The sequence below is a fragment of the Stegostoma tigrinum genome, chromosome 15 (genome assembly GCF_030684315.1).
Source record: "Stegostoma tigrinum isolate sSteTig4 chromosome 15, sSteTig4.hap1, whole genome shotgun sequence".
In the NCBI taxonomy this organism is placed as follows: Eukaryota; Metazoa; Chordata; class Chondrichthyes; order Orectolobiformes; family Stegostomatidae; genus Stegostoma; species Stegostoma tigrinum.
In genome coordinates, this window is record NC_081368.1 from 39,993,749 (window position 1) to 40,021,713 (window position 27,965).

Consider the following 27,965-nt stretch of genomic DNA (forward strand, 5'->3'; position numbering starts at 1 on the left):
ACATTTGCTAAGAGACATAAAGCAGGAAATCATAATGAGCAGTTGTTTTTCTTCGGTTTGAAGGAAACTGAACAGCAGTGTCCCACAGAGGTTGGTTTTACAGTGGTGTTTTTGACACACATGATTGAGCTTGTTCAGAGCACAATTTCCAGATTTGTAGATAGCACAAAACTCTGAAGTGAGGATGGTAATAACAGACTTGAGGAGGACAGAGATTAGTGAAATAGGAAAACATATGTCACATTAAATTTTCGTAGAGCACCTCATTTTAGGAGGAAGAATGACAGAGGCATCATTAATTAAATTGATTAAGTTAAGTTTAAACTGGTTTGGCTTGAGGATGGGGTACAGAGTAGCTATAAAGTCAGGAGCAAGGCCCAATTAGAGACAGAAAGAATGCTAGGACAGTCAAGTAGGCTAAGAAGACATAAGCAGCATAAGGCACATGGAGAAAGGTCCAGAAGGTTAAATTGTATCTATTTCAATCCAAAGACCTTGACTTCTAAAGCAATGAACTTAAGAGCATTGGTCATCACGTGGAAATATGATATTGCTGCAATCACAGAGACATGGTTGAACGATGGAGAGGGCTGGCAGCTGAACATCCCAAGGTATAAAAATTTCAGGCATGATAGTGGGGAAAGAAAGAGAGGTAGGGGTATAGTTATATTGATAAAGGAACCATCACTGCAATAATGAGAGAGGACATTGTAGAAGGGTGTCCAAATGAGGCCATTGTGTAGATTTAGAAACAAAAAAAGGGGTGATTACCTTACTGGGTTTATACTACAGGTCTCCCAAAAGTTAGAGAAAGATAGAGAAGCAGATATATAGGCAAATCATTGAAAGACATGAGAAAACAGGATTTATAGTTTCAGGGGTCTTTAGTTTGGCTAACATTAACTGGGATCACCTCAGTGTGAAAGGATCAAACGATGTGGAATTTTTAAAGTGCATCCAGGAGATCTTTTTGTTAGAGCACATAAATAGCCCTACTGGAGATGTGGCAGTACTAGACCTAATCCTGGGGAATGAAGCTGATCGAATTGTTGAAGTTTGAGTGAGCAAGCATTTTGGGGATAGTGACCATGCCTGTGTAAATTTCAAAGCTATTAAGGAAAGAGATAAGATTTTGCAGAAGTTATGTGTCTAACCTAGGGAAAGGCCTTTTCCAATATTACTAATCATGATCTGGCAAACGTAGACTGGGAGCAGCTACTTGTGAGTATATCTATATTTGGAAAGTGGGAGTCTTTCAAAAGAAGTAAACTGAGAATTCAGGGCCATTGTGTTCCTCTAAAAGTGAAGGGCAAGGGCAGCAAGTCCAAGGAACCCTGGATATCAAGGGATGTCAAGAGTTTTAAAGAAAAAGCGGGAAGGATATGCAAAGCACAGCAAATTAAAAATAGAGGAAGACCTTCAAAGGTGTAGAGATTGTCGGAGGTTCCTTAAAATTGAAATTAGGAAGGCAAAGAGATGCCATGAAATATCATTGGCAGATGGGATAAAAAAAACCCAAGGCTTTTATGTGTATTAAGAGAAAGAAGGAAAGAATGGGACCTACAAGAGACCAAAGGGATATCCTGTCATGGAGCCAGTGGACAAGGGTGAGGTCTTAAATGAATACTTCTCTTCTGTATTCACAGAGGAAAATGACATTATAGCTGGGAATTTCAGCTGGGATGACGAGGCTCTAGAACATGTTAACAAGGGTTCCTTTGCTCGAGAAGGGCAGCAAGGAAAGTAAGGTAATTACAGACTAGTTAGTCTGACATCGCTGGGAGGGAAATTATTGGAGAAAACTCTGCAGGACAGGATTAATCAGTACTTGGAGAGGCAGGGATTGATTAAAGATAGTCAGCACAAATTTGTTAGAAGGATATCATGTCTGACTAATTTAATTGGACTTTTCTGAAAAGACGATTAAATATATATATGACGGTAGTGCAGTTGATATGGTTTACATGGACCTCAGTAAAGCTATTGACAAAGTCCCACATGGAAGGTTGGTCCAAAGGTAACACCTCGTGGGGCCCAAGGTAAGTTGGCAGACTGGATGCAAAATTGGCTTACAAATAGGAGGCAAAATGTGATGGTGCAGAGTTGTTTTTGTAATTAGAAGCCTGTGATCAATGACATACCACAGGGTTCAGTGCTGAGACCTTTGCGTTCTTGAATGTGAACGTAAAAGGTTTAATTAATAAGATTGCAAATGACATGAACATCATGGCTTTTGTTGATAATGATAAGGCTGGTCTCAGGCTACAGTCTGATATTGATCAGCTGGTGAATTGGGCAGAGCAGTGGCAGATCAACTTTTAACCCGATAAGTCCGAGGTGATGCATTTCGGGAATAATATTGGGAATGATATCACTTAAGAGAATGACATATGCAATGAATGGTAGGACCGTAGGGAGTAGTGAGAAACAAAGGGACTTTGGTCTTTAAGTCCATAGATCCTAAAGATATCAGCACAGATAGGCGTAATGATGAAGGGGGGATGCTTGTCTTCTTTAGGCAGAGAATTGAATTCCTTTTAATGGGGATGTTTTGCTACAACTTTATAAAACATTGGTTAGGGCACAGATGGAATATTGTGCGCAGTCCTGTTTGCCACACAATTGGAAGTGCATGATTACACTGGAAAGGGTGCAGAGGAGATTCACCAGGATGTTGACTGGGATGAAAAGTCTCAGTTATGAGGGGAAATTGGATAGGCTGGGTTTGTTTTCCTTGGAGCAAAAGAAGCGAAGAGGTTATTTGATTGAGGAATACAAAAAATATTTATAAAATAATAATAAAGATATTTTTTAAATAAAAGAGATTTATTGCAGTGTAGGTTGTGAGAATCTCTTCCCCATGACAAATGTGACTAAGACCAGAAAGCATAAGTTTAACATGAGGAACAAGTGGTTTAGAAAAGATCTGAGATTTCTTTTCACCTAAGGGTGATAGATGTATGTAATGTGCTGCCTGATAGGGTGGTAGAGGCAGGCACACTGACAACATTTAAGAAGCATCTGGACATGTACTTGAAATGGCAGGGCATTATAAGCTATGGACAAGGTGCAAGTAAATGGGATCTGTACAGTTTGTGTTTGTTGGTTGGCATAGATTTGTAGGCTAAAAGGTCTGTTTCTATGCTGTCTGACTGGATGACTCTATAGTCCTAAATTATCCAATTTTAATGTAGATGCAGGAAGACTGAGCCCTAGTTATTTGCATAAACACATCTTTGATGCTGCCAAGTCAAGCTAACCGGGCTTTTCTTCAGCTTTATTAATGGAAGCATAAAGTACAAAAGCAAGGAACCTAAGTTAAATAATAATAAATCAATGGTTATGTCATTGTTGGAATTTTCTGCCCATTTCTGGCCACTGCAATTTAGAAAAGTGTCAAACTTTTGAAGATGGTGTGGAAGATATTTATTGCAGTGTTACCAGGGAAATAGAACTTCCATTTACATGAAGATACTGTAGAAGGAGAGAATGTCCTCCTTAGAGCAGAAACAATTAAGAGAGAAAACTTGAGGTTTGAACGGTTGTTATGGTCACTTTTTTCACTAGCAGGAGAATCAATAGTCAAAGAGCACAGATTTAACCAATTAACAAAAAGACCAAAGGGAAGATTAGAATTTAAATTACACAATTTATTGTGAGCTGGAATGCATTGCTTGAAAGGTTGGTGCAAATAGATTCAATGATAACTTTTAAAAGAGAATTGGATAAATATTTGGAATGGTAAAGAAAGTTTGAACTGTGAAGAAGGAGCAGAAAAGTGGGATTAATCTTTTAAATAGCTTCCCCAGATGTGATGAGCAAAAAAGCCTTCTGCGCTTCATGATCCTAAATGTTAAAATGGAACTGTATGACTTACAACACTGTAGCGGTACTTGTTTGGAAGGTTTAAATGTAAAAGCCTTGTTCTTTGTGCTGGACAGGTGAATAACATCAGTCTGCAGGAGGTGCGGCATGAAGAGGCTGTGGCTGCTCTCAAGAATACTTCAGATATGGTTTATTTGAAAGTGGCTAAACCTGGTGGCAGCCACCTCAATGACATATATGCCCCTCCTGACTATGCAAGCAGTAAGTTAACAATGTTATCTTACTCAGTGACATTATTTATTATGTGGCGATTGTGTAATAGCTCATTCAGGTTAATTCTGTCCTCATTTTGAAACTGGAAGCTAATATCTCACCTAGGCATTTTCTGCAGTTTGTCCCTCCAACAGCAAAGTGCGCACATTGTTCTCAGAGATTCCAGATTGAGACTACCACCTGATATAAACCAGATGTACTTTTCATGCTAGTGTCCTCTATGTCTTGATATGTTTCTGCCTTGCTTGGACCACATTGTTGATCTGGCCAGCTGTCTGAGCTGACATAGTCCAGAGTATGTTATTATTACCGTGATCAGTCTGAAATTTCAGTAATTCCTGCTATTTTCCAGAGTGGGTAGCAGGGGTGGTGGGGTTGTGGGGGTTGGTGGGTGTGTGTGGGAGGTGGTGGTGGTGGTTGGGGTGGGGTGGGGTGGGGTGGGGAGTTGGTGGGTGTGGGGAGGTAGAAACGTTTCCTTTGCAAGGTAATAGTGAGGTTATTTCTAGAGATCGGGGGTAGGTCCATTTCCAAATTTTCAAGAAGAACACTTTAATGTCCCAATACATTCTAGCCCTGAGCACCCTTAAAAAAGAAATTCTGGCTGGCATGTTTTGTTTAGCTTTGAGTAGTTGCTTCTAATTAATTGCATTTATCTTTCTGATGCAGCATTTTCTGCCCTGACTGATAATCATGTGAATTCTGGTATGAGCTATATGGGTGGTGTTGAGAATAAACCAACGTATCCGATGCCAGCAATCACTTCAGGGCGATATTCTCCAGTCCCTCGGCATGTGCTTGGAGATGAAGACTTCACAAGGTTAGTTTCTACTGGTATATTGCAACAGAATGCTGGGCTATCACTTTAAGATGAAAAAAATTTATGTGTCAACTATAAATTTTTCTTAGGACACAGATATAGGAGGTTTTGACTATTTGGCAGTTTTCATGATTGAAGAGAGATCACTTGTGAACAAAATCTCATTTATCATGTGAAGAAATGAGGACCTTGGACAATGGAAACTAAATAAAAGTTATGGATTTACATTTCAGCTTTGGATATGGTATATCACACAAAGCTTGATTGTCAACGTTGAAAGACATGGAATGGAATAAAGTACTGAACTTAGCTTAACTCAGTGTGGAATCATGATAAACTAGTTGTTTCAGAGAACAGTGCTTATGAAGTAATGCAAAAAATGACAGGGTACATCTGCAGCACTGTTAGAGAGAGAATGATTGGAGGATGAATGCTGTCGTGCTAAGAAAGGTAATCAGCTTTGTGCTCCATTGTGTCAGTGTCATTTGCTCAAGGCAGCTCCTCAGCAATCCAAGGAATGCATTGCAGGGTAATTTCTGAACTGCTATAGGATTCTGCAGTGTCCTTTTAAACTATACAAGCTGAAATTGTTGCCAATATAATTTGTGTCTAATGAAGCCTTCAACCACTGAGTAGCTGCTATTTGAACTATAATGGAAGGTGTGACATGGGTTATCAGATACTGCTTTATGGCTGGTTCCACAATTATGCTGAGGGAGTTAGCCACCACATTTACCTTGGAAGGAATGGCATTCGAGTTCTGTGCAGAGTTCATATTGGACTTGGATAAATATGTGAATATGTTATAGCCAAATTTGTTGATGACAAAAGTAGGGATTAGAGGAATAATGTCAGAGTAATGGATCAACCAGTTAGGGCAGAAATTAGGAAAACATATTTCTTTCAGACAGTAGTGAATCTGTGGAATCCTTTACCTTAGAGGGCTGTAGAGGTTAGGTTAAGTATATTCAACGCTAAACCAGACAATTTTTTATCAGTAAGGGAATTAAGGGTATTGGGGAAAAGGCCGGAAAGTGGTGTTGAGGATTATCAGATCAGCCACGATCACATTGAATGGCAGAGCAAACTCAATAGACAAAATAACCTGCTTCTGCTGCAATGTCTTATGGTCTTACTATGGTCCTCCATGCTCCTCAACAGTGACCACTGGCTTTCAAACAACATACAACAGGTATTTCATTGGGTGTACATTTCAGTCTTTTAAGGTCAGCTGTTCCATTGAATTCATCATCTGACTCCTCTGCAACAAACTCATGTGACCTCGCCCTCTGCCGAACTGGAACCTGTGCTACATTGTTCTTCTGGCTTGGCTTCAGACCACTTCTGCCTGGTGTTTCATCGTGTGCCGATTGCATTTCTAAGCTACACTAAAGTACACAGAATTCCTACAACTCTAAACCCTAAGTCTGAGAGTGTGAAAGCAAAAGACATTGGTTTTTCATCATCAGACTCTTTCTCTTCTGTTTCTTGCTTGACCATCACTGCCTGGCAAGATCTTGAGTATCAGACAAGACAAACGCACAAAGGTACAGTTGCTAGGTGTTGAGTGGGGTAAAGCAAGAAGTGTGTGTTTAGATGACTTACAGCTTGCAAATCAAAGAGATTGTCAGAGATATGCAAAACTTATAGAGTAATTTGTAAATTATCTGCAACCGATCTTCTTTAAATCTGCATTGCCATTCCATCCTTCCTGTGTCAGTCCTATAATGTTATGCCAAACTATTCATTTCTCTTACATCGTACCATCTCATCTTTTACCCTACTTCTTCTTCCTAAGCCATCAATAACCCCCATTTCACACCTCGCTAGTATTTCCTAACCCTTTTCACGTCCCCACGCTGTCCATTCCTTCTCCAAATACCTCCCATGTAATCGAAGTCTTTGCTTTCCTAGACATCCTATTCTTTTCTATGCCTCCCTCTCATCTAGTCCAGTCTTCCCGTGAAATTCCTTATTCCAAGTACTCTCCTCACTACATTTCCTCCCACATTTTCCCGCCTATGCTACAACATGTAACTGAGGCCAGTGAGCAGCAATAGCTAGAGTACTGAAGACCCAATAACCAAGGATGTGGGCCTGAAACCAGGTAACCAATAATAGAAGCAATGAAAGGTGAGGTCCAGTAATCAAAAACAACTTATGCAGACAGATGAAAACTTTTATTTTGATAGATTATGGGATAAAAGGGAAATGGATATGAGGTGGAGGATCAGGTATGAACATAGTGCCATCTCCAATGATTTCTGCTCTGCTGCAGAGCATGGTCTTAGGCATGGTCACCGTGACGTTGAATAGTGTTCCTTCCATCAGTGTAAAAATTTACATTATGTCTGTGCCCCATTACTTGTGAATGTGTAACACCTTGTCCTGTTGTAGAGATAGGAAAATATGTAAGTGAGTGTGGCACAATGTGCTTGGATGAAGTGCCTGTCATGATTGACTAGCTGCCAGTGCGTGAAAGCTATGAGGTTAGGGTGTGTGATTTGTAGTGATGCCAAGTATGGAAGGGTGAGGTGAAGTTATGAATGACAAATGAGTCATTGTTACGTTTAAAAAAAGTTGGTGAATGTGTGAAGAGTTAGTGGCAAATTGAGCAGTGTGTGAGGCTAATAAAGCTATCGGCGAAATAGTCTATTTTAAGATGCGTTCACGATTTTGGCCACTCGTGTCATTATATTTCTTGTATCATAACAGCCAGGCACACGGATCACTGCAACAAAGACACCAATGAATATTAGTTCCCATGACCTATCACTCTGCAGGGCCTTCTGGTACTTTGTGCATGAAGGTCTTCTTTCCTTCTGCACACCTCTTGCCCAAAGGCTTCCAGTGTTGCAGGGAATCTTGGAGCTTGCTCCCTGCCATTTCTGTATCTCTTCCAAGCCAAATATGCATTTAAAATGATTTTCAGCATCTGCTTCATGCAATGGATGTCCTCTTCATAATATAAGGCCTTATAGCACAGATCAGTTAAAAGTTCATGCTAGCCTTTTGAAATTTCTGTTATCTTCTTAGGCCTGTATTCCGTCAGTGTATTTAATCAGCTGCACTCAATACTCATTTAAATGAGCAGGCAATACAAAGTTTGCATTTTTATACATCATTTATTTTCAGTCAGTCATTGTTGAAAATTTCAACTGTTTCCTGAGGTCAACGGCCTCTATTTGCACATCTACTGGAGATATTAAAATCAGTATCTATATCTGTGCTAATATATTTCTCTAACCTGATCTGTCTCTCCCCTCTGTATTGTGCTGAATATCTCTACCTCTTTGGACCGATGTATTTGTTGTCCTTATGACTGTGCTGTAGGATTGGATTGCAGTCCACCTGTAGGTGGAGTGATTGATTTTGCAGCAACCAATTGTATTGCAAAAATTAAAATCAAGGAATTCACAGTGTGGATTGAAAATCGTAGCTATCATGGCTCAAGACTTTCAACATCGACAGGTTAAGTGAGTACTGCACTATTCTATGGTGGTTTTCAGAACAATGATAAATTACGTGGTGCTTGAAAATATAATAAAAGGTAGAAAACATTTACTTTCAGAGAACTGTTAATTTGCACCTTCAAAGTACTTCCTGGTTATTTAGCTTATTTAGCAGGCTGCAAATCCCTTACTTTGGGTGTTACACTGTACAGAAAGCAGCAAAGCACAGAGCCTACATATCAATCATTTCAATTTAGCACGGCTTTCTCACAGGCCTTGTGTTGGATTTAAATACCTGACAACTGTACTGTGTAACATTTAAATGTTTAGTTGTTACTACTGAAGTGGAAGGAGTGCAATTATAAGTTGAAACTTGTTGATGTAATCCTGTATAACTTGAAAGTCCACATTTTTAGTATCCTGTGGAATTTCAGGCAACCAACCTTGAAAATCATATTGATGTATTGTAAAATCCTAGAAGAATGATCAGAGATGACACGTCAAAACCATAAACTGTAGAAATGGACTGTTGGAACTCCCAGTAAAGTAGCACTGCCCTAGTGTTTCATTGATTTTAGGGTAACTTTTTCAAGGCCTTGCAACATCAGTGAGGCCTTGGACATGTCCAGAAAATTTTAGAATATTGTTGCCTGGCTAGCTGTGCATTGCTGTTTGGTTTTATGAATACGTTCTTGGGATTTTTATTTTTGTAATGCATATTTTCCAACATTTGGTGACTGTAGGATAAATATGTTCCTATATGGCCAACGTCCTGATATGGGACACAAATGTAAGCTTTTCACTTTGAAGCAAGAGAGAGTGTTATGACTTGTGGTGGGAGAGCATTTTGGTGATAGTGACCATAACACTCTCTCATTCTACATAGCTATGGATAAGGAGAGGATTAGGCAGAATGGGAGGATATTTAATTGGGGAAGAGGAAACTATGATGCGATTAGACACGAGTTAGGAAGCATGGACTGGGAGCAGTTGTTCCATGGTAAGGGAACTATAGACATGTGGAGATGGTTTAAGGAACAGTTGTTGGGAGTGATGAGTAAATATGTCCCTCTGAGACAGGCAAGAAGGGGTAAGATAAAGGAACCTTGGATGACGAGAGCGGTGGAGCTTCTAGTGAAAAGGAAGAAGGTAGCTTACATAAGGTGGAGGAAGCTAGGGTCAAGTTCAGCTAGAGAGGATTACATGCAGGCAAGGAAGGAGCTCAAAAATGGTCTGAGGAGAGCTAGGAGGGGGCACGAGAAAGGCTTGGCAGAAGGAATCCGGGAAAACACAAAGGCATTTTACACTTACGTGAGGAATAAGAGAATGGTCAAAGAAAGAGTAGGGCCGATCAGGGATAGCATAGGGAACTTGTGTGTGGAGCCTGAGGAGGTAGGGGAAGCCCTAAATGAGTTTTTTGCTTCTGTCTTTACGAAAGAAACGAACTGTGTAGTGAATGAAACCTTTGAAGAGCAGGTGTGCATGCTGGAATGGATAGAGATAGAGGAAGCTGATGTACTGAAAATTTTGTCAAACATTAAGATTGACAAGTCGCCAGGCCCGGATCAGATTTGTCCTCGGCTGCTTTGGGAAGCGAGAAATGCAATTGCTTCGCCACTTGCGAAGATCTTTGCATCCTCGCTCTCCACTGGAGTCGTACCTGAGGACTGGAGAGAGGCAAATGTAATTCCTCTCTTCAAGAAAGGAAATAGGGAAATCCCCGGCAATTATAGACCGGTAAGTCTCACGTCTGTTGTCTGCAAGGTGTTAGAAAGGATTCTGAGGGATAAGATTTATGACCATCTGGAAGAGCATGGCTTGATCAAATACAGTCAACACGGCTTTGTGAGGGGTAGGTCATGCCTTACAAACCTTATCGAGTTTTTTGAGGATGTGACTAGTAAGGTTGATGAGGGTCGAGCTGTGGATGTGGTGTATATGGACTTCAGTAAGGCATTTGATAAGGTTCCCCATGGAAGGCTCATTCAGAAGGTCAGGAGGAATGGGATACAGGGGAACTTAGCTGCTTGGATACAGAATTGGCTGGCCAACAGAAGACAGCGTGTGGTAGTAGAAGGAAAATATTCTGCCTGGAAGTCAGTGGTGAGTGGGGTTCCACAGGGCTCTGTCCTTGGGCCTCTACTGTTTGTAATTTTTATTAATGACTTGGACGAGGGAATTGAAGGATGGGTCAGCAAGTTTGCAGACGACACAAAGGTCGGAGGTGTCGTTGACAGTGTAGAGGGCTGTTGTAGGCTGCAGCGGGACATTGACAGGATGCAGAGATGGGCTGAGAGGTGGCAGATGGAGTTCAACCTGGATAAATGCGAGGTGATGCATTTTGGAAGGTCGAATTTGAAAGCTGAGTACAGGATTAAGGATAGGATTCTTGGCAGCGTGGAGGAACAGAGGGATCTTGGTGTGCAGATACATAGATCCCTTAAAATGGCCACCCAAGTGGACAGGGTTGTTAAGAAAGCATATGGTGTTTTGGCTTTCATTAACAGGGGGATTGAGTTTAAGAGTCATGAGATCTTGTTGCAGCTCTATAAAACTTTGGTTAGACCGCACTTGGAATACTGCGTCCAGTTCTGGGCGCCCTATTATAGGAAAGATGTGGATGCTTTGGAGAGGGTTCAGAGGAGGTTTACCAGGATGCTGCCTGGACTGGAGGGCTTATCTTATGAAGAGAGGTTGACTGAGCTCGGTCTCTTTTCATTGGAGAAAAGGAGGAGGAGAGGGGACCTAATTGAGGTATACAAGATAATGAGAGGCATAGATAGAGTCGATAGCCAGAGACTATTTCCCAGGGCAGAAATGGCTAGCACGAGGGGTCATAGTTTTAAGCTGGTTGGTGGAAAGTATAGAGGGGATGTCAGAGGCAGGTTCTTTACGCAGAGAGTTGTGAGAGCATGGAATGCGTTGCCAGCAGCAGTTGTGGAAGCAAGGTCATTGGGGTCATTTAAGAGACTGCTGGACATGCATATGGTCACAGAAATTTGAGGGTGCATCCATGAGGATCAATGGTCGGCACAACATTGTGGGCTGAAGGGCCTGTTCTGTGCTGTACTGTTCTATGTTCTATGTTCTATGTTCTAAACTAGCTTAATATTTGCAGAAATCTTGATTGCTTCAGGAGGAGGAGTGTCAATACATTAGTGCGAGATAGAACAATTTCTCATTCAGCACTGTTATTGGAAAACTTTAATAATTGTGCCAATTCAAAAGTGCTCAGCATTTGAGATTTAATGCCTGTTTTCAGAGTGCTGTATAAAGGAGGAACTAAGTTTTGAAAAATACATTTTACTTCAAAAAAACTCCAAGCACTGGTATCAGTGCTGGGGTAACAATTGAGAAATTGTGCTAAGGTAGTAGAATTACCAGTGACTGGATGTTATGGTTCTTGTAATTTTAAATATCAGTTCCAGTTTTGCTAATGCACTCTGCCTATAAGCCAACACCACTTCTCTTAGCAATCACAAACTTCAGGTTGGTCTTCGTTCCTTGATTTTAATGAATAGAATCTGATAATTGCCCAAATTTTCTGATAATTTAGTAGATTCTGAACTGGGGTGGGGGAGGGGAGGAGTGCATAAGTCAGTGAAGTGTTTTGGATTGTTTTCTGTTATTGTGCATCATGGAACTTACATGTCAGAAAAGTGCCTTTTGGCCTGACTGGTGCATTCTGGTGCTTATTGACTAGACTTTCCTTCAGCCAGATACAGTTGTTAATCCAGCATTGAATGAATGTGCAGATGGGATCCTGCAGAGTCCCCATTATGGCATACTGCAAAAGAAAAGCCTAGGAAATTAAATTTTGCACTGGACCATTCTAGGCTGGAACCCTTTAAAATTTTCATTTTAAAGCAGAGACTTGAGGGTTCTAACAAAATTAAGTAAAATAGTTACTCAGGCAAAGTTAAACAATTAAATACAAAGCCTAACTCAATAGCTTTTGAAACAGACCCTGTACTTTCCTCCCATACTCAACTAAACCTCCTCAAGACTCCTTATGTCCCCAGACCCTGAACAAACACCTCTCCCCAGGGGCCTGACCCACCTACCTCCTTGGAGACAATGCAGACTTGACAAGGCCTTCCCTGCACCAGCTGCACACACCACTCTCCCATGGGTGCAATGGGAGCTGATCCCTCACATCCTAGGCTCCAGCACCTGGCTGCTGTGAAAGGGGACGTGGTTCACCTGACAGTTCCATTACAGGAGAATTGTCAGTACGATATAGAAATACAGCTCTGCATTTGAGGGAGCATGAGCAGACCTTCAAAAAAATGCAGAGCTCCCTTCATTCAAAAAAGTGAAGTGGCAGTCAGTGACACAGGGAGTCTCCCCGTCTTAGCCTTTTAGCATATGCTTCTATTCCTTTTATTCTCTTGTACTGTAATAGGAACGCAAGTGCTTACAGACCTATTGAATATTTAATTTCAACATTTGTTTCAAAAAGAAAACACAATTCAGGCTGTAAATTCAGTGGTTGTCTGGGAAGGAATCTTGAAATATACAGTGTGAAGGGTTTAGAGGGTGCATAATTCTTAAATGCATCCAGGACAACTTTTTAAACCAGTACATAGCATATGCTACAAGAGGAAGGGTGGTCCTGGACCTAATTTTAAGTAATGAAGCCAGGCAAGCAGTTGAAGTGTCAGTGGGGAACATTTTGCAGACAGGGACTCAGTCTGTTAGATTCAAGATTGTTCTGGAAGAGGATGAGAATAGGCCTAAAATCAAAGTTCTAAACTTTTGTGGGGAGTTTGGGGGAAAATGCTGATTTTAATATGATCAGATACGGTTTAGCCATATTGGACTAGGAGCAGATACTTTTAACTAAGTCTGCAAAGCAGTGGAATGCATTCAAGAAAGAAATAGGGAGCACTCTGGCTATTGAAGATAGAGGAGATTAGATAAAAACAGAAAAGGTAGGCTTACAGTAGATACCAAGGGCTCAAAACAGCAGAAACCCTAAGAGTGCAGTGTAGGTTATTGGGAAATTTAAAGGAAATTGGGAGACCAAAAAGGTTCTAGAGAAAAAAACCAATGAAAATCCTAAGTTTCTTTGCAAGCTTGCTAGGGGTAAAGGGTTAACTAGGATAAGAGTGGGGCCCATTAATGACCACAGTGGTAATTTATGCTTGGAGTTGGTGGTGGTAAGTAGGGTTCTAAATTAATACTTTCTGGCAGTTTACATGAGCAAGAGGGATTATGTTGGTACAGAAATCAGGGAGAAGGACAATGATTTAGTTAAAGAAATTAGCATAGACAGTGAGGATGTTCTGAATGTTCTGACAAGCTTAAAAGTAGATAAACTGGCGGGACTGAATGAAATGTATCCCAGGCTGTTGAATGGGGTAAAGGAAGAAATAGTAAGGATGCAGCAAATAATTTTCAAATCTTCTCTGGCCACAGGAGCGGTGTTAGAGGACTGGAGGACAGCTAATATGATACCATTATTCAAGAAGGGACCAAGTGATAAACCAGTAAACCACAGGCCAGTCAGTCTAACCTCAGTGGTGGGGAAACTATTGGAAGCAATTCTGAGGGTCATAACTAATTTGCACTTGAAGAGGCAGGATTAACCAAGAACAGTCAACTAGTTTTAAGGGGCAGCCAACTTGATCATGGGCAACACAGTGGCTAGTATTGCTGCCTCAATGCCAGAGACCTAGGTTTGATTCCAACCTTGGGCAACTGTATGTGTTAAGTTTGCACATTCTCCCATGGCTGGGTGGGCTTCCTCCCACAGTCCAAATATGTGCATGCTAGGTGGATTTGCCATGCTATGCTCATAGTGTCCAGAGGTGTGTAGGTTAGGTGCATTTGCGATGGGGAGTGCAGGGGTTGGGAAAGGGGACAGGTCTGGGTGGGATTCTCTGCAGAGGGTTGGTGTCGATTTGTTGGGACAAATAGCCTGTTACCACACTGTAGAGATTCCATGAATTTTTTAGAGGGGTGTCCAGGTGTGTAGATAAGGGCAATGTATTAGATGTAGTCTACTTAGATTTCAGGGCTTTTGATAAAGTCACACATTGGAGACTGATAGCAAAGGTGAGAACTTAAGGGATCTCCAAGGAAATTTAGTTAATTGGATCCAGAATTGGGTGTGTGACTGGCAGAGGGTATCGTCAAGAGGTGTTCTTCTGACTGGAAGTCTGTATCCAGTGGGGTTCTGCAGTTATAGATGATTGATTTACACTTAAAAGTGAAGTTGATCAATAAGTTTGTGGATGTTGTAAAAATTAGTGGAATAATAAATCAAGAAAATGGTCTTTAGATGACAGAAGAATATACTTGGACTGAAGTGGGAGGTGATGCACTTGGGCAGGACAAACAAGACAAGAGAATGCATGAAGGAGTCTAGGCCCCTGGGAAGCACTGAGAATCAAGGACACCTTGGCACGCATCTTCCAGTCCCTTAAGGTAATTGGACAGTTAGATAAAGTTGTTAAGAAATCATTTATCGTTATTAGCCCAGACACAGTTTAAGAGCAGGGAGGTGATGCTGCTACTGTATAAAAATGTTAGGTCATAGCTGGAGTGTTGTTTGCTGTTCTGGAATCCACATTATAGGAGGGACCTGATAGCACTGGAGAGGGTGCAGAGGAGATTTAGCAAGCCTTGGTTGGAGAGTTTTTAAATTATGAAGAGACATTGAATAGACTGGGTGTTTTCTTTGAAGCAGGAAATTGAGCGGGGAACATGTATACAACTCATGAAGGGCACAGATAGGAAAGACAAAAGGAATATTTCCCTTTTGAGGGAAAAATGACTGGGGTCATAGATTTAAGGTTAGGGCAAGATGTTGAGAGGAAAGATTATTTTCCACTCTGGTAGGAATCTGAAACTCGCTGTCTAAGGGTGGTAGAGGCAGATACCTTCATAATATTTAATTAGTATTTAGATGTGCACTTGCAATACAAATGTTTACAGTTCAAGTGGTGGAAAATAGGCATTTGCTTTTGACTGGTGTAGACTCAGCCTTTTCCTGTGCTGTAGATCCATTTCTCTGACCTGGAGGTGCCAAGAGAATAAACAGTAACTCTTCATGGGGAGATAGGCAAGTCAAAACAAACTGACCCTTGTGTCTCCAGTGATAAGAAGGAGTTAACTATAATCCCATGCCCCATATCCAACCAACAAAAAGCCATGTTCTGCAGATGATCCAAGCTGCAGATATTTGTGTTCTTCCCTTTGAAAAATACAGACAGGTGTTAAAATAGATATTACGACCTAGTCTGGGGATGCTAGTGGGTGAACATGTTTGCTGGGAAGGTCACACTTGAGAAACTGAAGTCATCCCAGTACTGCAGGCAAGAAAGGTAGTCTTTTTTTAAGCTAAAGCCAGAAAAGTGAAACTGCAGGTGAAAAGAAACAAGACAAACCTTCCAACTGACTTATTAAACCAAGCATCTCAGAAGAAGTCACTTGCCTACCAACAGTGGCACACTATCACCCAGTGTAACAGCCAAAACATCCTGTTATCTACTCTTCAATGAAGTCAGAGTCTGATCTGTATATCAGATTTTTGTTTCTTTTATTTCTAAAGTGTGCTTCTTTTCACATTTAGTAACTAATAAATTCCCCTCCTTTGTTATCACAAAAGTCTGGTCCGATTGGCTCCTTTTAAACAAATATTTAGTCTGAGAGAAAGGCATCCATGAGTGAAGAGATCCTTTATCAATTAACCTTGCTGCAAACAACTGAGGAGGCAAGTGAATAAAGAAGGCAAACCATTTCATCCCTCACCAGGGCACTTAGTTTGGGGTATCTCATCCAAAAGAGTGGTAAATTAGGAAACTCACTGAGGACTTGATCACAATAGTGATCTTCCTCTTAGATATCTATGTGCTATTTGCCTCAGCTAGTCAGTATTATAGCATGTTCCAGTTCTTCACTGAGTAGTCAATTACAGGCATTTAGGGATATTTTTGCTTCGTTCCTCCAATGTGTAGTTTGTTGTTTGCACTGACAGAATGCCAAGAATTCAGTGACTGGGGCTGAGGGGGAAGTGGAATCTCCCTGGTTAGTTCCTTGATGGAAGATGCATTAAAGCCTCAATAACTTGTGCCTGAATTCTCCAAAAAGGAATAAGGCTGGGATAGGACATTAAATCATATTGGAAGTACTGTGTTAAGTCCCTGACATCTGGAAAAGAGTACTAGGTTCTCCTGATGGGGTGGGGGGGGGGTGCGGTGAGAAGCAATATCAACAGCCCAGGATAGAGTGTTTTGCATGTAATGAATACATACTAAAAACACAACTTATGCAAACTGCTTTTGCAGTTAACTTGAAGACAAATTCAAATCAAGAGCCTTCACTCTGGTTAAAATATATAATGAGCAGTGAGGCACATATTGAAGTGGAAAAGGCCAGTGGTTAGCACCAGGAACCCAGGTTTGATTCCAGCCTCAGGCAACCATCTATATGGAGTTTGCACATTCTCGCCACATCTGCAGGGGTTTCCTCCAGGTCCTCCAGTTTCTTCCCACATGTGTAGGCTGGGTGGATTATCCATAGTGTTCAGGGATGTGTAAATTATAGGGATATTGGTCTGGGTGGGATGCTGAGGGTCACTGTGGACTTGTTGGACCAAAGGGCTTGTTTCCACACTGTGGAGATTGTGATCTAGGAATCAGATGGAATTCTTGCCATTACAGAAGTTTGGTTGAAATAGGGGAATAGGAAGCAGTGGGGAGTAGGTTGGAGCTTGAGAATCACTTGTGAGTGTAGGAAGCAATCAGAATGAGCTTTTGCATTATTATAGGAGCAAGGATAGCCCATTAGATAGTAGTGCCTACACAAACAGTTAATAAGACATTGGTTGATCTTGTCTATTCTTCTGTTTAGCCCCCAGATTTTTGCTGGACAAGTCAAGAGCATATCTAACTCAGCCTGTGGTAAATTTAATGACTTAGTCTCCCCTGCTTTCTAGTGAGGAAAATTTTATTCAGTGGGAAAGACGCTTACACCCCTGCCTTAAAAGAAAGTCCTCTTATTCTTAAACTGGATCTTCTATGCCTAGTCTCTCCTACAAGATGAAACGTCCTGTCAGCACCAGTCCAATCAGTTCATCTCAAAATATTGTATCTTTCATGAACAATGAAAGTTTGACTAAGACAAAAATGAGCTCAGGATCTTGGAACTTTGCTTGTAGAATAAGCAAAAATCTTTGCAGACTAGGTCAGTATGCAAGAACATATCATTGACAAGAGTCTGACTGCTGTGGAGTTTTTGGTGGAGAAGAAGCTGAACTTTATCCAGTCAAATGTGGTCAGACAACCAAAAAAGGTACTTTGCAGTGGGCCCAGATGTGGAGGACAGCAAGGAGAAAGCCATTCAGGATCCAGTCCAACACATGTCAATAGAATGTCCCTAATAGGATCTGTTGTTCGGACCATTTTAGCAGCACTCACTATTTGGCACCTCAAAAGGATCTCGAGGATTATAGAGATGTACTGCATGCCAGATGGAGGAGACCTTGCCAACTATAGGCCTGCAAGGGCCACACTCCCAACTTGAAGAGGAGAATGGATCAAATTAGGCTAGAAATTAGGTTCCAGCACCTAGTGCCAGGTGGTATGCCAATCTGACAGACCTTAATTCTCAACAGATAACAAATGACAATGCATTTGAGAAGTCATCAGCTTCAGATCTTACATCCACAGGACCACTACATCTCCAACTGACATCAATCTGCTTATCTTTTGACATGTCACTCCAGCCTGGTTACCTCTATCACTGAGATGTCAATACTCTGCCTTTACCTACAAAGGTCCCACTGCTTATTCTGTAAGTGATCTTACTGTTAACCAGGCAACTATAATAAAACCATCTGCCTGACAAGAAAATCATCAAGTCTACTTAATCGCATTTTGCTGTCTATGTTAGTGATGTATCATTTGAAACCCCTTGTGCCTTAATACTATTTCCTTTATGCTTAGTCACTAAATATGGTGCAACTGTAAGTCTGCAGAGTTTAGAAACAGGCTGCTCACTGATGCCCTGTTGCCCAAGATTACTTTGGCAGCTGCAGCCTGGATGCTTGATGCCTGGGTACCCCAACATGCCAAGGGTCTCCTGTGACTGTTTCGGGTGCTGCAGTACAGAGGTCACTGAGAGGTGCTTGGAAGCAGCTGCCACCCTCAGTTCAGAGGTGTCCAGAGATGGCAAGTGAGCCCTTCTCCCTCTTGGCGCATGATAGTATCTCCTGAACAAACAGAGAAGGACGATGCTGGGTAGGTTGTTGAGATGCCTCTTTTCCCCTGTTCCTGGGAACTGTTGTATACTGTGGATGCATCAGGGATTGCATTCAGATTCATTCATATTGTGGCCACTGATTAGTCTGCTAAATCTCAATCTCCATGTTTGTGGTCAGCCTCACCATGGAGGAAACCAAATACTTGCACACTTGAGACACTACATACATTGAAGGGACATGACATTGGCTTAATTGTCTGTGCCTATGTACAGTGCCTCTGGCAGGTCTACCAGATTTTACCATACCTGTCACTGTATCTCCAGATGGTACAGTGTAGCCATATTAAGTTGGGACTCAACATGAGCTTCACCCCAGCAGTCTTCAGAGTCAGATCCTTAGGCTGTCTCAGCTTCAATCACCTGCTCCAGTAAGTGATGTTCTCACCACACTGAGCGCTCAGGTTCTAACGTTGATTGCATCCAAAGTGATGGATTCTGCACCAGGGGTGTGTGGGGGAAACGGACATGGCGATACACCCTGAGGTTTCGACATCCTCCCCCTTGGATAGACCAGGACACAAATACCTGCAATGGAGAACAAAGAATTAAGTTCATGATTAAAACTCCTTCCTTCCCCTCCCTCTCTAACACATACTCCTTTCTGCCCAGTGGTGGACACTAAGTTTGCAGTCTCCTCACTCTCCTCTCTGCACCTCTGCTTTGTTGTCACTGATCTTCCAGCCACCCTAATCCTTAACCAATTGCACAGCCTCTTCCCATACCAGTCAAATGTCAGGCATTCCTTTGTCTGTCTTTGTAGTGCTTTGGCAATACAGGTATTTTTCCACTCTGAAGGGGCAAATAAGTCTTAGCTTGACTAAATAACTAACGCACAAAACTTCTCTCCTTTGCCCATTTCAGTGTACAGGGGAAGGTGCACCATCAGGACCTGTGCCAGGATGACTAAATCCTATCATTGTTGCAAGTGTCTCAGAACTACAGGAGACAGATGGTGGTAAGCCCCAGGAGCATTTTATTGCATTTTACAGACACTTAGCTACTGCAGGCCAGAGATTCAATGTTCTTTTGACTAATATCTTTAATTTTTTTGCTGATATTAGAATATCAAACAGTTGATCTCACCTGAGAGGTGGCGAACATACTTAGACAAACAGTATTAGTTTACAAATGCTGGAATTATGAAATAACAGCAGAAAATGCTGAAGACACTCAGCAGGCTGGCAGCTTCCATGCTTTTAAATAAAATTGGAGATGCAAACAGTGCACAGTTTTCTTATCATTCCAATGTTTGATAGATGAACTCTATGCACATCCAACCACTGAGTGGGCATCTACAGTGACTAAGAACATTGCCTACATAGATCCTTTCATGGGCTTAATGTACAAGTGAGACCAGGGTCCACCTGGCTATTCACACAAGTGTCAGGGGAGCTGCTGACAGCAATTTTTGTCCTTGGTTGCACTCTGGGAACTGCCCCACTAATATGGTTATGACTGCATCCAAGCCTGGCCACCAGACAGAATTTCACCAAATATCTTAATTTTGAAATCCAGTGGCAGTACCACATTGAGTCTCTGTTTAGGATATGTCCCAAGTGTGGACATACAGGTACCTTCACTCAAGTGCCAGTCGGGCTGGCAAGTGTGTCCACTTCCATCAGAATAACTTGCAACTCATATGGTCCACTTGCTACATTTTCCAGTAATAAAGCCAATTGTAGCACTTGAAGTTCATTTTTGCATGGTTATCTCATTAATCCCACATAGCAACCAATTTCTTAACATCTCATTGAGAGTTAAACCAAAGTCACATGTCTCTCACAGTCATCTTAACCTAGTCGAAACTCCCAATATGGCTTTCCCTGGTAACAAACAAAATTAGAGGCAGCTTATTCCCTAAATAAACCTATCAGCTCTTGAAACATTTTAGTATCTGGTGCCTCAGGGAAAGTTAGGCTTCTAATAACCACAAAAACTACAGACCAACAAGCTGTCAGGAATATTATTCTTTGTCTGTCATCTGCCTCATTGTCATTTGCCCAGAAAAAAAACACATTCTTTCCACATACCAGACCCAGTCTTCAACAGCACATCAAACAAACCAACTTCCTAAATACTGGCATGATGCCAGAAATGCTTACCCCAAATCAAAGACAACTGTTCTGAGTTTCTTCAGAAATGTGATTTACTGTCATCACAATTGGAATAACTCCAGAGGCCAGTATCCTATCACCCTTTATTTGCACATGGAGAGCTTAATACCATGCCAGCTCTTTTTATCTGCCAGCCAGGAGTCCCTGATCGGGCTGTTAATCTGGCCCAATCAGGGAATTCATACTCCATGAGGTCCACTTGGCTGATCTCATTCCAATCCCTACACTGTTATCTACACGTCCAATACTGTCCTGCATCTTATCAATAAAGTACATGCGGATGAAGTTAAAGTAATCAGTCTTCACATATTTGGCTTAAACATCAAAATCTTTTAATTAGTCCAAACATTTTAGTGGTTATTAAATTGCAAATTTATTTGTCCTTCATAAATGTTCCTCTATATTTAAATTAATTTATACTCAGAACCGTAATCCATAAAATGCAATTATGTACAAATATGCATGTCTAATTGTCAACAATCGAATGCTGTTGTGCACCAAGGGCCATTCTCAAGCCTTTGAGTCCTACTTTACCTGTGATACACCTCTGAGAAAAAATTAGGGGTTCAGCTTGAAATGCCATTTTCTATGTAGAAACCCAGAAGAACCTCCACTTCAAAATCTCTAACTAAAGGGATTAAATGTATCAATTTTCTGAAGTATTGGTGGTCTGATTGCAAAAGAGTTTAAGATATCTTTCAGTCACAGTTTTGTCAATCACCCTTGATTTGACTAGGAATTGTCTGAAATGGGAAGTTACTCTTATGTATGGAGTTGTGAGAAATTCAAGAGAACCATCATGGTTCATTTTGTATTACTCTTGTTTGAGAGAATTCTGGGTCTAAATTCAAATCCTTACAGTCTCACCTGGAACCTAGATCCTTGCTCTTGAGATTCTGAGTGCAAGTGGCTGTCTTATGCTCATGGACATTCCCTATCTGACATGTTAAAGAAAACAATTTCTTGGTTACTGATCTAACTTATCATGAGGTCTGTCTGATCTAGCCTGGCTAACTAAATTATGAGTTTCCAAGAAAACAGTCTGGCCTGTACAGTGACTCTACTGAAACTGTTATAAGGGCATTCAGATCCCTCTTTGTGGAGGGCACGTGACCACAACAAGCCAACTGAAAATTTTGGTACAATATTCCATTTTGTTTCAACTATCTCCATTTTCATACAAGAAACAAGCATGAAAGGTATTTGGATTCATTACAACTTACGTTTTGAGTAGCTAATTTATTCGCAATGCGTGCAACTGTTCTCATGTGCAGGCAGTTGGGTTATTCTCATCAATCTTTGCATGTGCATTGGGTAGTAGCATTTAAATAATGCCAATTCCTTAATATTACATCTTAACGACATGTTGTCATTGGCTGTTCCCCTGGGTGATGTTCCTTCTCCAGGTATGTTCCCATGTCACATGTTGCTGCAGAACCTGTTGTAGTTCCATTTCTGTTCATTGTGGTGATGTAGACCACAAGGACTGATGTTTGATGTGTCAGTTCATTTTTTCTGATCTTGCAGTTGAGGAACAGCAACGCCAGTTGTGCATATGTGCCTGTGATTGCAGTTGTATCCCTGAGTTTTCACATGTATCCTGTACGATCAGGGTGACAGTGCTCTGCACAGCCCCAATTTGTTACTTGGATTAATTGTTGTTGACAGCATTGAAGTTTTGTACTTTGCCTGGTTCTCCAATGTTTACCTCTGGCAGTTTGAAAGTCTTGTTAAAATGAAATTTGGCTTTCTACCTTTTTACCTTGATTTTGAAACTCATGTTTGTTACTACTCTGGCTTCAGTAGCTTATTTGCAATTGCAAGTCAGGTGTGGGTGTGGCACAATATCTGGAATGCTTTATTGATTGAAGTGTGCTTTCAGGCATTCTACAGTCTCACTGTTAGTCATTGCAGTCAACTGGTCCACCTTCAGTAGTCAGAATACTAATCTATATTGTCAAGATATTCAGTGCTTGCAAAAGTGAGAAGCTCAAATCTCAGCTTCATCCATGGTTTTGCCTGGAATCTCATGTGTGGCTTGATACCTTGCTTAGCCTAGTATTTATTATAAGCACTGCACTTGATTTCATTGCTTATGTTTAGTCAATAGAACACAACTCTTGCCTTCCTCAGGCTTTACTCACTTCCTTGGTGATTTGCATGAATATGTTTTAACCTCTCTCCTGTCAACCTCTTGGGGATAAAGACTGTCTTTCCTCTGTACAGTATGCCATCTTGGTCTGAGAATTCCTTCTGTATGCATAATATGCAGCAACAGATGTGTCCTTGATGGTTTTTAAGGCATTCTTTTATCACTACTAGCAACACTTGAAGAGTGTAAGACAGCTACCTACATTCAGGAGATAGGTTCCAGGTGAGGCTGTAAGGATTTGATTTAGACCCAGACTTCTCTCAAACAACAGTGATACAAAATGAACCATGGATGATTCTCTTGGTTTGGTCACAACACCATCCATAGGAATAACTTACGATTCCAGTTCATTTTATTTGAGTGATGCGTCGTCTATTAGATTCAATTTCTGTGCTAGATGATGACTTTCAAAGGATGCTGAGCTGCAGCTTCTCATTGGAACTGAAGAACTTCACATTGTGTTGTAGCATTCTCTGCTTTGTTCATTGGGAGTGCTGCCCTTGATGTCAGTGATGTCCATCACTTTCCCTTGCTTTTATTTCATGTCCAGATGTTGTTTCTGGAACTGAAGTAACATTTTTTGCGGATGCTTTGGAGCAGATAGTAACAGCTTGAGGAAAATGTTTTGAAGTGATTTGTGGTCAGATTCATCTGTCACTTTGTCATTTCCAAGGAAATATTGACGGAAGTGCTCAAAGGCAAAGCAGTTGCACTCGATTGTGATTGTAGTGAGCAAAGATTTTTTTTAATGTGCCTCTACAACAACAAATCAGTGAAATATCTACAGTAGCTTTTACTCTGAAAAAGTTATTAACTATCTCATGTTGTATGCGTTGACACTCCTCTGAAGCTGTGGAGATGCCAAAAAGCACATGCAACCACGTTTATCTCCAAAGGGCGTTCAGAATTTAGTTAGAAAGCCAGTGCTTTCATTCAGCTTCACTTGCCAGTAACCACTAATTACATCTGAGGGAGTGAAAGTTATTACCCTGTGCAAATTGTGGTAGAATTCTTTCCATTGAGATATTACCATGAGATTTAGGAGTAGAATTAGCATTCAGCCCAATGAGTCTTCCCTGCCATTCAATAACAGCTGATATGTTTCTCAGCCCCATTCTTCTGCCTTCACCCTGTAATGCTTGATCCCCTTACTAAGCAAGAACCCATCTATATCTGTATTAAAGACACAATGATTTGGCCTCAACAGACTTCTGTTGCAGCAAGTTCCATAGATTCACCACACTCTAGCTGAAGCAATTCCTCCTCAGTTCTGTTCTAACGAGTCATATCTTCACTCTGAGGCTGCACCCTTGGGTCCTAGTCTTTCCTACTAATGGAAACATCTTCTCTGCATCCACATTGTCCAGGCCTTTCAGGATTCTGTAAGTTTCAACTAGATCCTCCCTCATTCCCCCTCATCCTTCTAAACTCCATAGAGGCAGAGACCTCAACCCTCCTTACATGACAAGCTCTTCATTCCCGGCTCATTTTTGAGAACCTCCTGCAAGGCCAGAACATCCTTCCTTACATATGGGGCCCAAACCACTTTTTTTAGAAAGATGCAGTTCCAGTTTGCATGGTCGTTAGCCTTGGAGTCTTTCCTTCTCTGCTGTCACCGACCGTCCCATCAAACTCAGGTATCACACAGGTCAGACTCGCAGCTTATTCTGGTTCAAACAATGTGCCCTTGCTTCCAGCCTCAGAAAACCACTTCTTCCCCCTTCCTCCTGTTCTGAATGAGTACTGCATCACTCTATCACTATTCCATAACCATCCTATAGACTGCTATAGTATTCCAAATGTGGTCTGTCAAGAGCCTTATGTAGCCTCAGCAGTAAATCCATGCTGTTGTATTCTAGCCTTCTCACAATGAGTGCTATTATTGCATTTGCCTTCCTAACTGCTAATTGAACCTGCTTGTTAACCTTAAGAGAATCCTGAACTAAGATTCTTTTAGTTTCCTTTGTGTTTCAGAGTTTTAAAGCTTTTAGTTCATGCCCTCATTCTTTCTACCAAAGTGCATAACATCACACTTACCCAGATTGAATTCCGTTTGCCATTTCTTTACCCAGTATCCTTGCCTGTCCAAATCCTTTTGTAGAACAGAGTTGAGGAGAAACTTCTTCACCCAGAGAGTGGTGGATATGTGGAATGTTCTGCCCCAGAAGGCAATGGAGGCTAAGTCTCTGGATAGTTTCAAGAAAGTGATAGATAGAGCTCTTAAAGATAGTGGAATCAAGGTTTATGGGGATAAGGCAGGAACAGGATACTGATTGTGGATGATCAGCCATGATCATAACGAATGATGGTGCTGGCTTGTAGGGCCGAATGGCCTACTCTGCACCTATTGTCTATTGTCTATTGTCCTCACTTCCTCAAAACTGCCTGTCCCTCCACCTATCTTTGTGTCATCTGCAAACTTAACAATAATGTCTTTGTTTCCTTTGTCTATATTGTTAATGTATACTGTGAATAGTTGTGGTCCCAACAGTGATCCTTGTGGAATCTCTCTAATCACTGGCTGCTATCTTGAAAAAGATCCCTTTATCCCCAATCTCTGCTTTCTTCCAGTCAGCAAATCATCTATCCATGCCAGTACTTTGCCCTTAACACCATGGGCTCTTATCTTATTTAGCAATCTTCTGTGTAGCACCTTGTTGAAGCTTTTCTAGAAATCCAAATAGATCTGGATATGAGATTGCTCGCTGAGCTGGAAAGTTAGTTTTCAGACATTTCGTCACCATTCCAGGTAACATCATCAGTGAGCCTCCGACAAAGCGCTGGTGTTATGTCCCGCTTTCTATTTATCTGGTTCGGGTTCCTTGGGTTGGAAATGTCATTTCCTGCGTTGGTGATGTCATTTCCTGTTCTTTTTCTTAGGGGATGGTAGATTGGCTCCAAATGTTGAGCAATCTCACATCCAGAACCTCTACCTGAGCTACAAATCTTCTCAAAATTCGCTATCCAAATAGATCAAGTTCACTGGCTCCGCTTTCTTCTAACTTGCTTGTTAACTTCTCAAACAATTCCAACAGATTTGTAAGGTGTGACCTCTCCTTGACAAACCCATGCTGACTAATCCCTATTTTACCATACCCTTACAAGTACTTCACAATCTCATCCTTAATAATGGACTCTAAATACTTAACAATAACCAATGTCAGGCTAGCCAACCTATAATTTTCCTTCTTTAACAGGGCTGTTACATTTTCCATTCCTCTGATTCCGTCTCTGACTCGAGTGATTCCTAAAAGATCACCACCAATGCCTCCACAATCTCCTCAGCTATCTCCTTCTAAACTTTGGGGAATCATCGATCTGGTCTGGTGATTTATCCGCCTTTTAGTTTCTCCAGTACCTTCTCCTCAGTGGTGGCCACTACACTCTGCCTCCTGGCTCTCTTGAAGTTCTGGTATGCTACTACAATCTCCTACCATGAAGACTGAAGCAAAATACCCATTCAGTTCCTCTGTCATTTCTTTATTCATAGTTCCTACTTCTGCCAGCAGTCCAATGTCCACAGTTGCCTCTCTCTTAGCTTTTAGATATCCAAAAACCCTCTTGTAATTTTTTTTATATTACTCGTTAACTTACCGTCATATTTCATCGTCTTCACCTTATTGCTTTTTTTAGTAGTCCTCTGCTGGTTTTTAAAAGCTCCCCAATCCTCTAGCTTCCCTGTAATCTTCACCATATGCCATGTTTTACTTTCGATTTTCTGCTGTCCCTGACATCTGTTGTCAGCATGGTTGCCTCGCCCTCCCTTTAGCATGTTTCTTCTTCTTTCTTCAGGGGATGACTTTCTCCTGTGCCTCCCAAAATACCCCCAGAAACTCCTGTCATTGCTGCTCCATTGTCTTCCCTGCTAGGCACCCCTTTCTATCAACTCCGGCCAGCTGCTCCCTCATGTCTTTATAGTTACCATTATGTCTGATTTCAGCTTCTCTCTCTCAAACTGCAAAGTGAATTCTATCATATTATGGCCACTGCCCACTAGGAAATCCTTTACCTTAGGCGCCCTAAGCTCATTACACATCACCCACGCCAGAATAGCCTGTTCCCTAGTAGGCTGTCCCCCATACTGCTCCATAAAACCATCTCAAGACATTCCGCAAATTCCTTTTCCTGGGATCTGTTACCAACCTCCTGTTCCCCATTCAACCTGCACATTGAAGCCCTTCCTGATGATTTTAATAGTGCCTTTCTTACGTGCCTTTTCTATCTCCTGGTTTGTTTACTGCCTCACATCCTGACTATTGCTAGAGAGTCTGTATACAATTCCCATCAGAGCCTTCTATCCTTTGCGGTTTCTCAACTCTACCTACACAGATTCTAAGCGTTCCAACTCTCTGTATCTTTTCTTGCTATTGATTTAATTTCATGGTTTGCTAACAAGGCAGTCCCGCCCCCTCTGCACATCTGCCTCTGTTTTTGATAGGACATATATCATAAAGTCATAGACGTTAAATATTAATTTTCCAGCCCTGACCACCTTGCAGCCATGTCTCTGCTGCCCCCAACAATGTAGCCACTGATTTCAATCTACCTATTAAGCTCAGTTATCTTGTTTCATATCCTGCAGCATTCAAATACAATGCCCTGAGTCCTGCATTGATCCAACTCCCTTCTCATAGTTTTCCTCTTATCTGCTGTGCCTGATGTTAGATTCCTGGCCTTTTCCATACTTTGTCCTGTTACTTGTTCTGAAAAATCTAATAAGCCCCACTGAGCATCCCTGACCCTGCAAGTAGTTTAAAGTCTGTGTGACCTCTTTATTAAGCCCTATTTAAACTTTCAGTAGTTGTCATGGGATGTGAAGTCAGGTTGTCAAAGTGGAGGCAGGGAGGTTGTTTCCACTAGCAGGTGTAACTAGGACTAGAGGGCATTGCCTCAAAATAAGGGGAAGCAGATGTAGGACTGAGATCAGGAGGAACTTCTTCACCCAAAGGGTTGTGAATCTGTGGAATTCCCTGCCCAGTGAAGTGGTTGAAGCTACCTCACTGAATGGTTTTAAGGCAAGGCTAGATAATTTTTGAACAGTAAAGGAATTAAGGGTTATGGTG

The 27,965-nt window shown here is 41.4% G+C and overlaps 1 protein-coding gene across 8 annotated transcripts in view; it reads left to right on the plus strand.

Annotated features, from left to right (window-relative positions):
* The window catches only part of dlg3 (discs, large homolog 3 (Drosophila)), a 483,556-nt gene that overhangs the window by 284,804 nt on the left and 170,787 nt on the right, over positions 1-27,965 (plus strand). For 7 of the 8 annotated variants that reach the window (XM_059651426.1, XM_059651427.1, XM_059651428.1 and 4 more), the window contains 2 exons: positions 3,942-4,086; positions 4,765-4,915. In XM_059651426.1, coding sequence (XP_059507409.1) covers positions 3,942-4,086; positions 4,765-4,915 — 296 coding nt within the window. Of the gene's footprint in view, positions 1-3,941; positions 4,087-4,764; positions 4,916-8,327; positions 8,392-27,965 lie in introns of those variants that run through there. The other variant, XM_048544767.1, reaches the window with a different exon arrangement.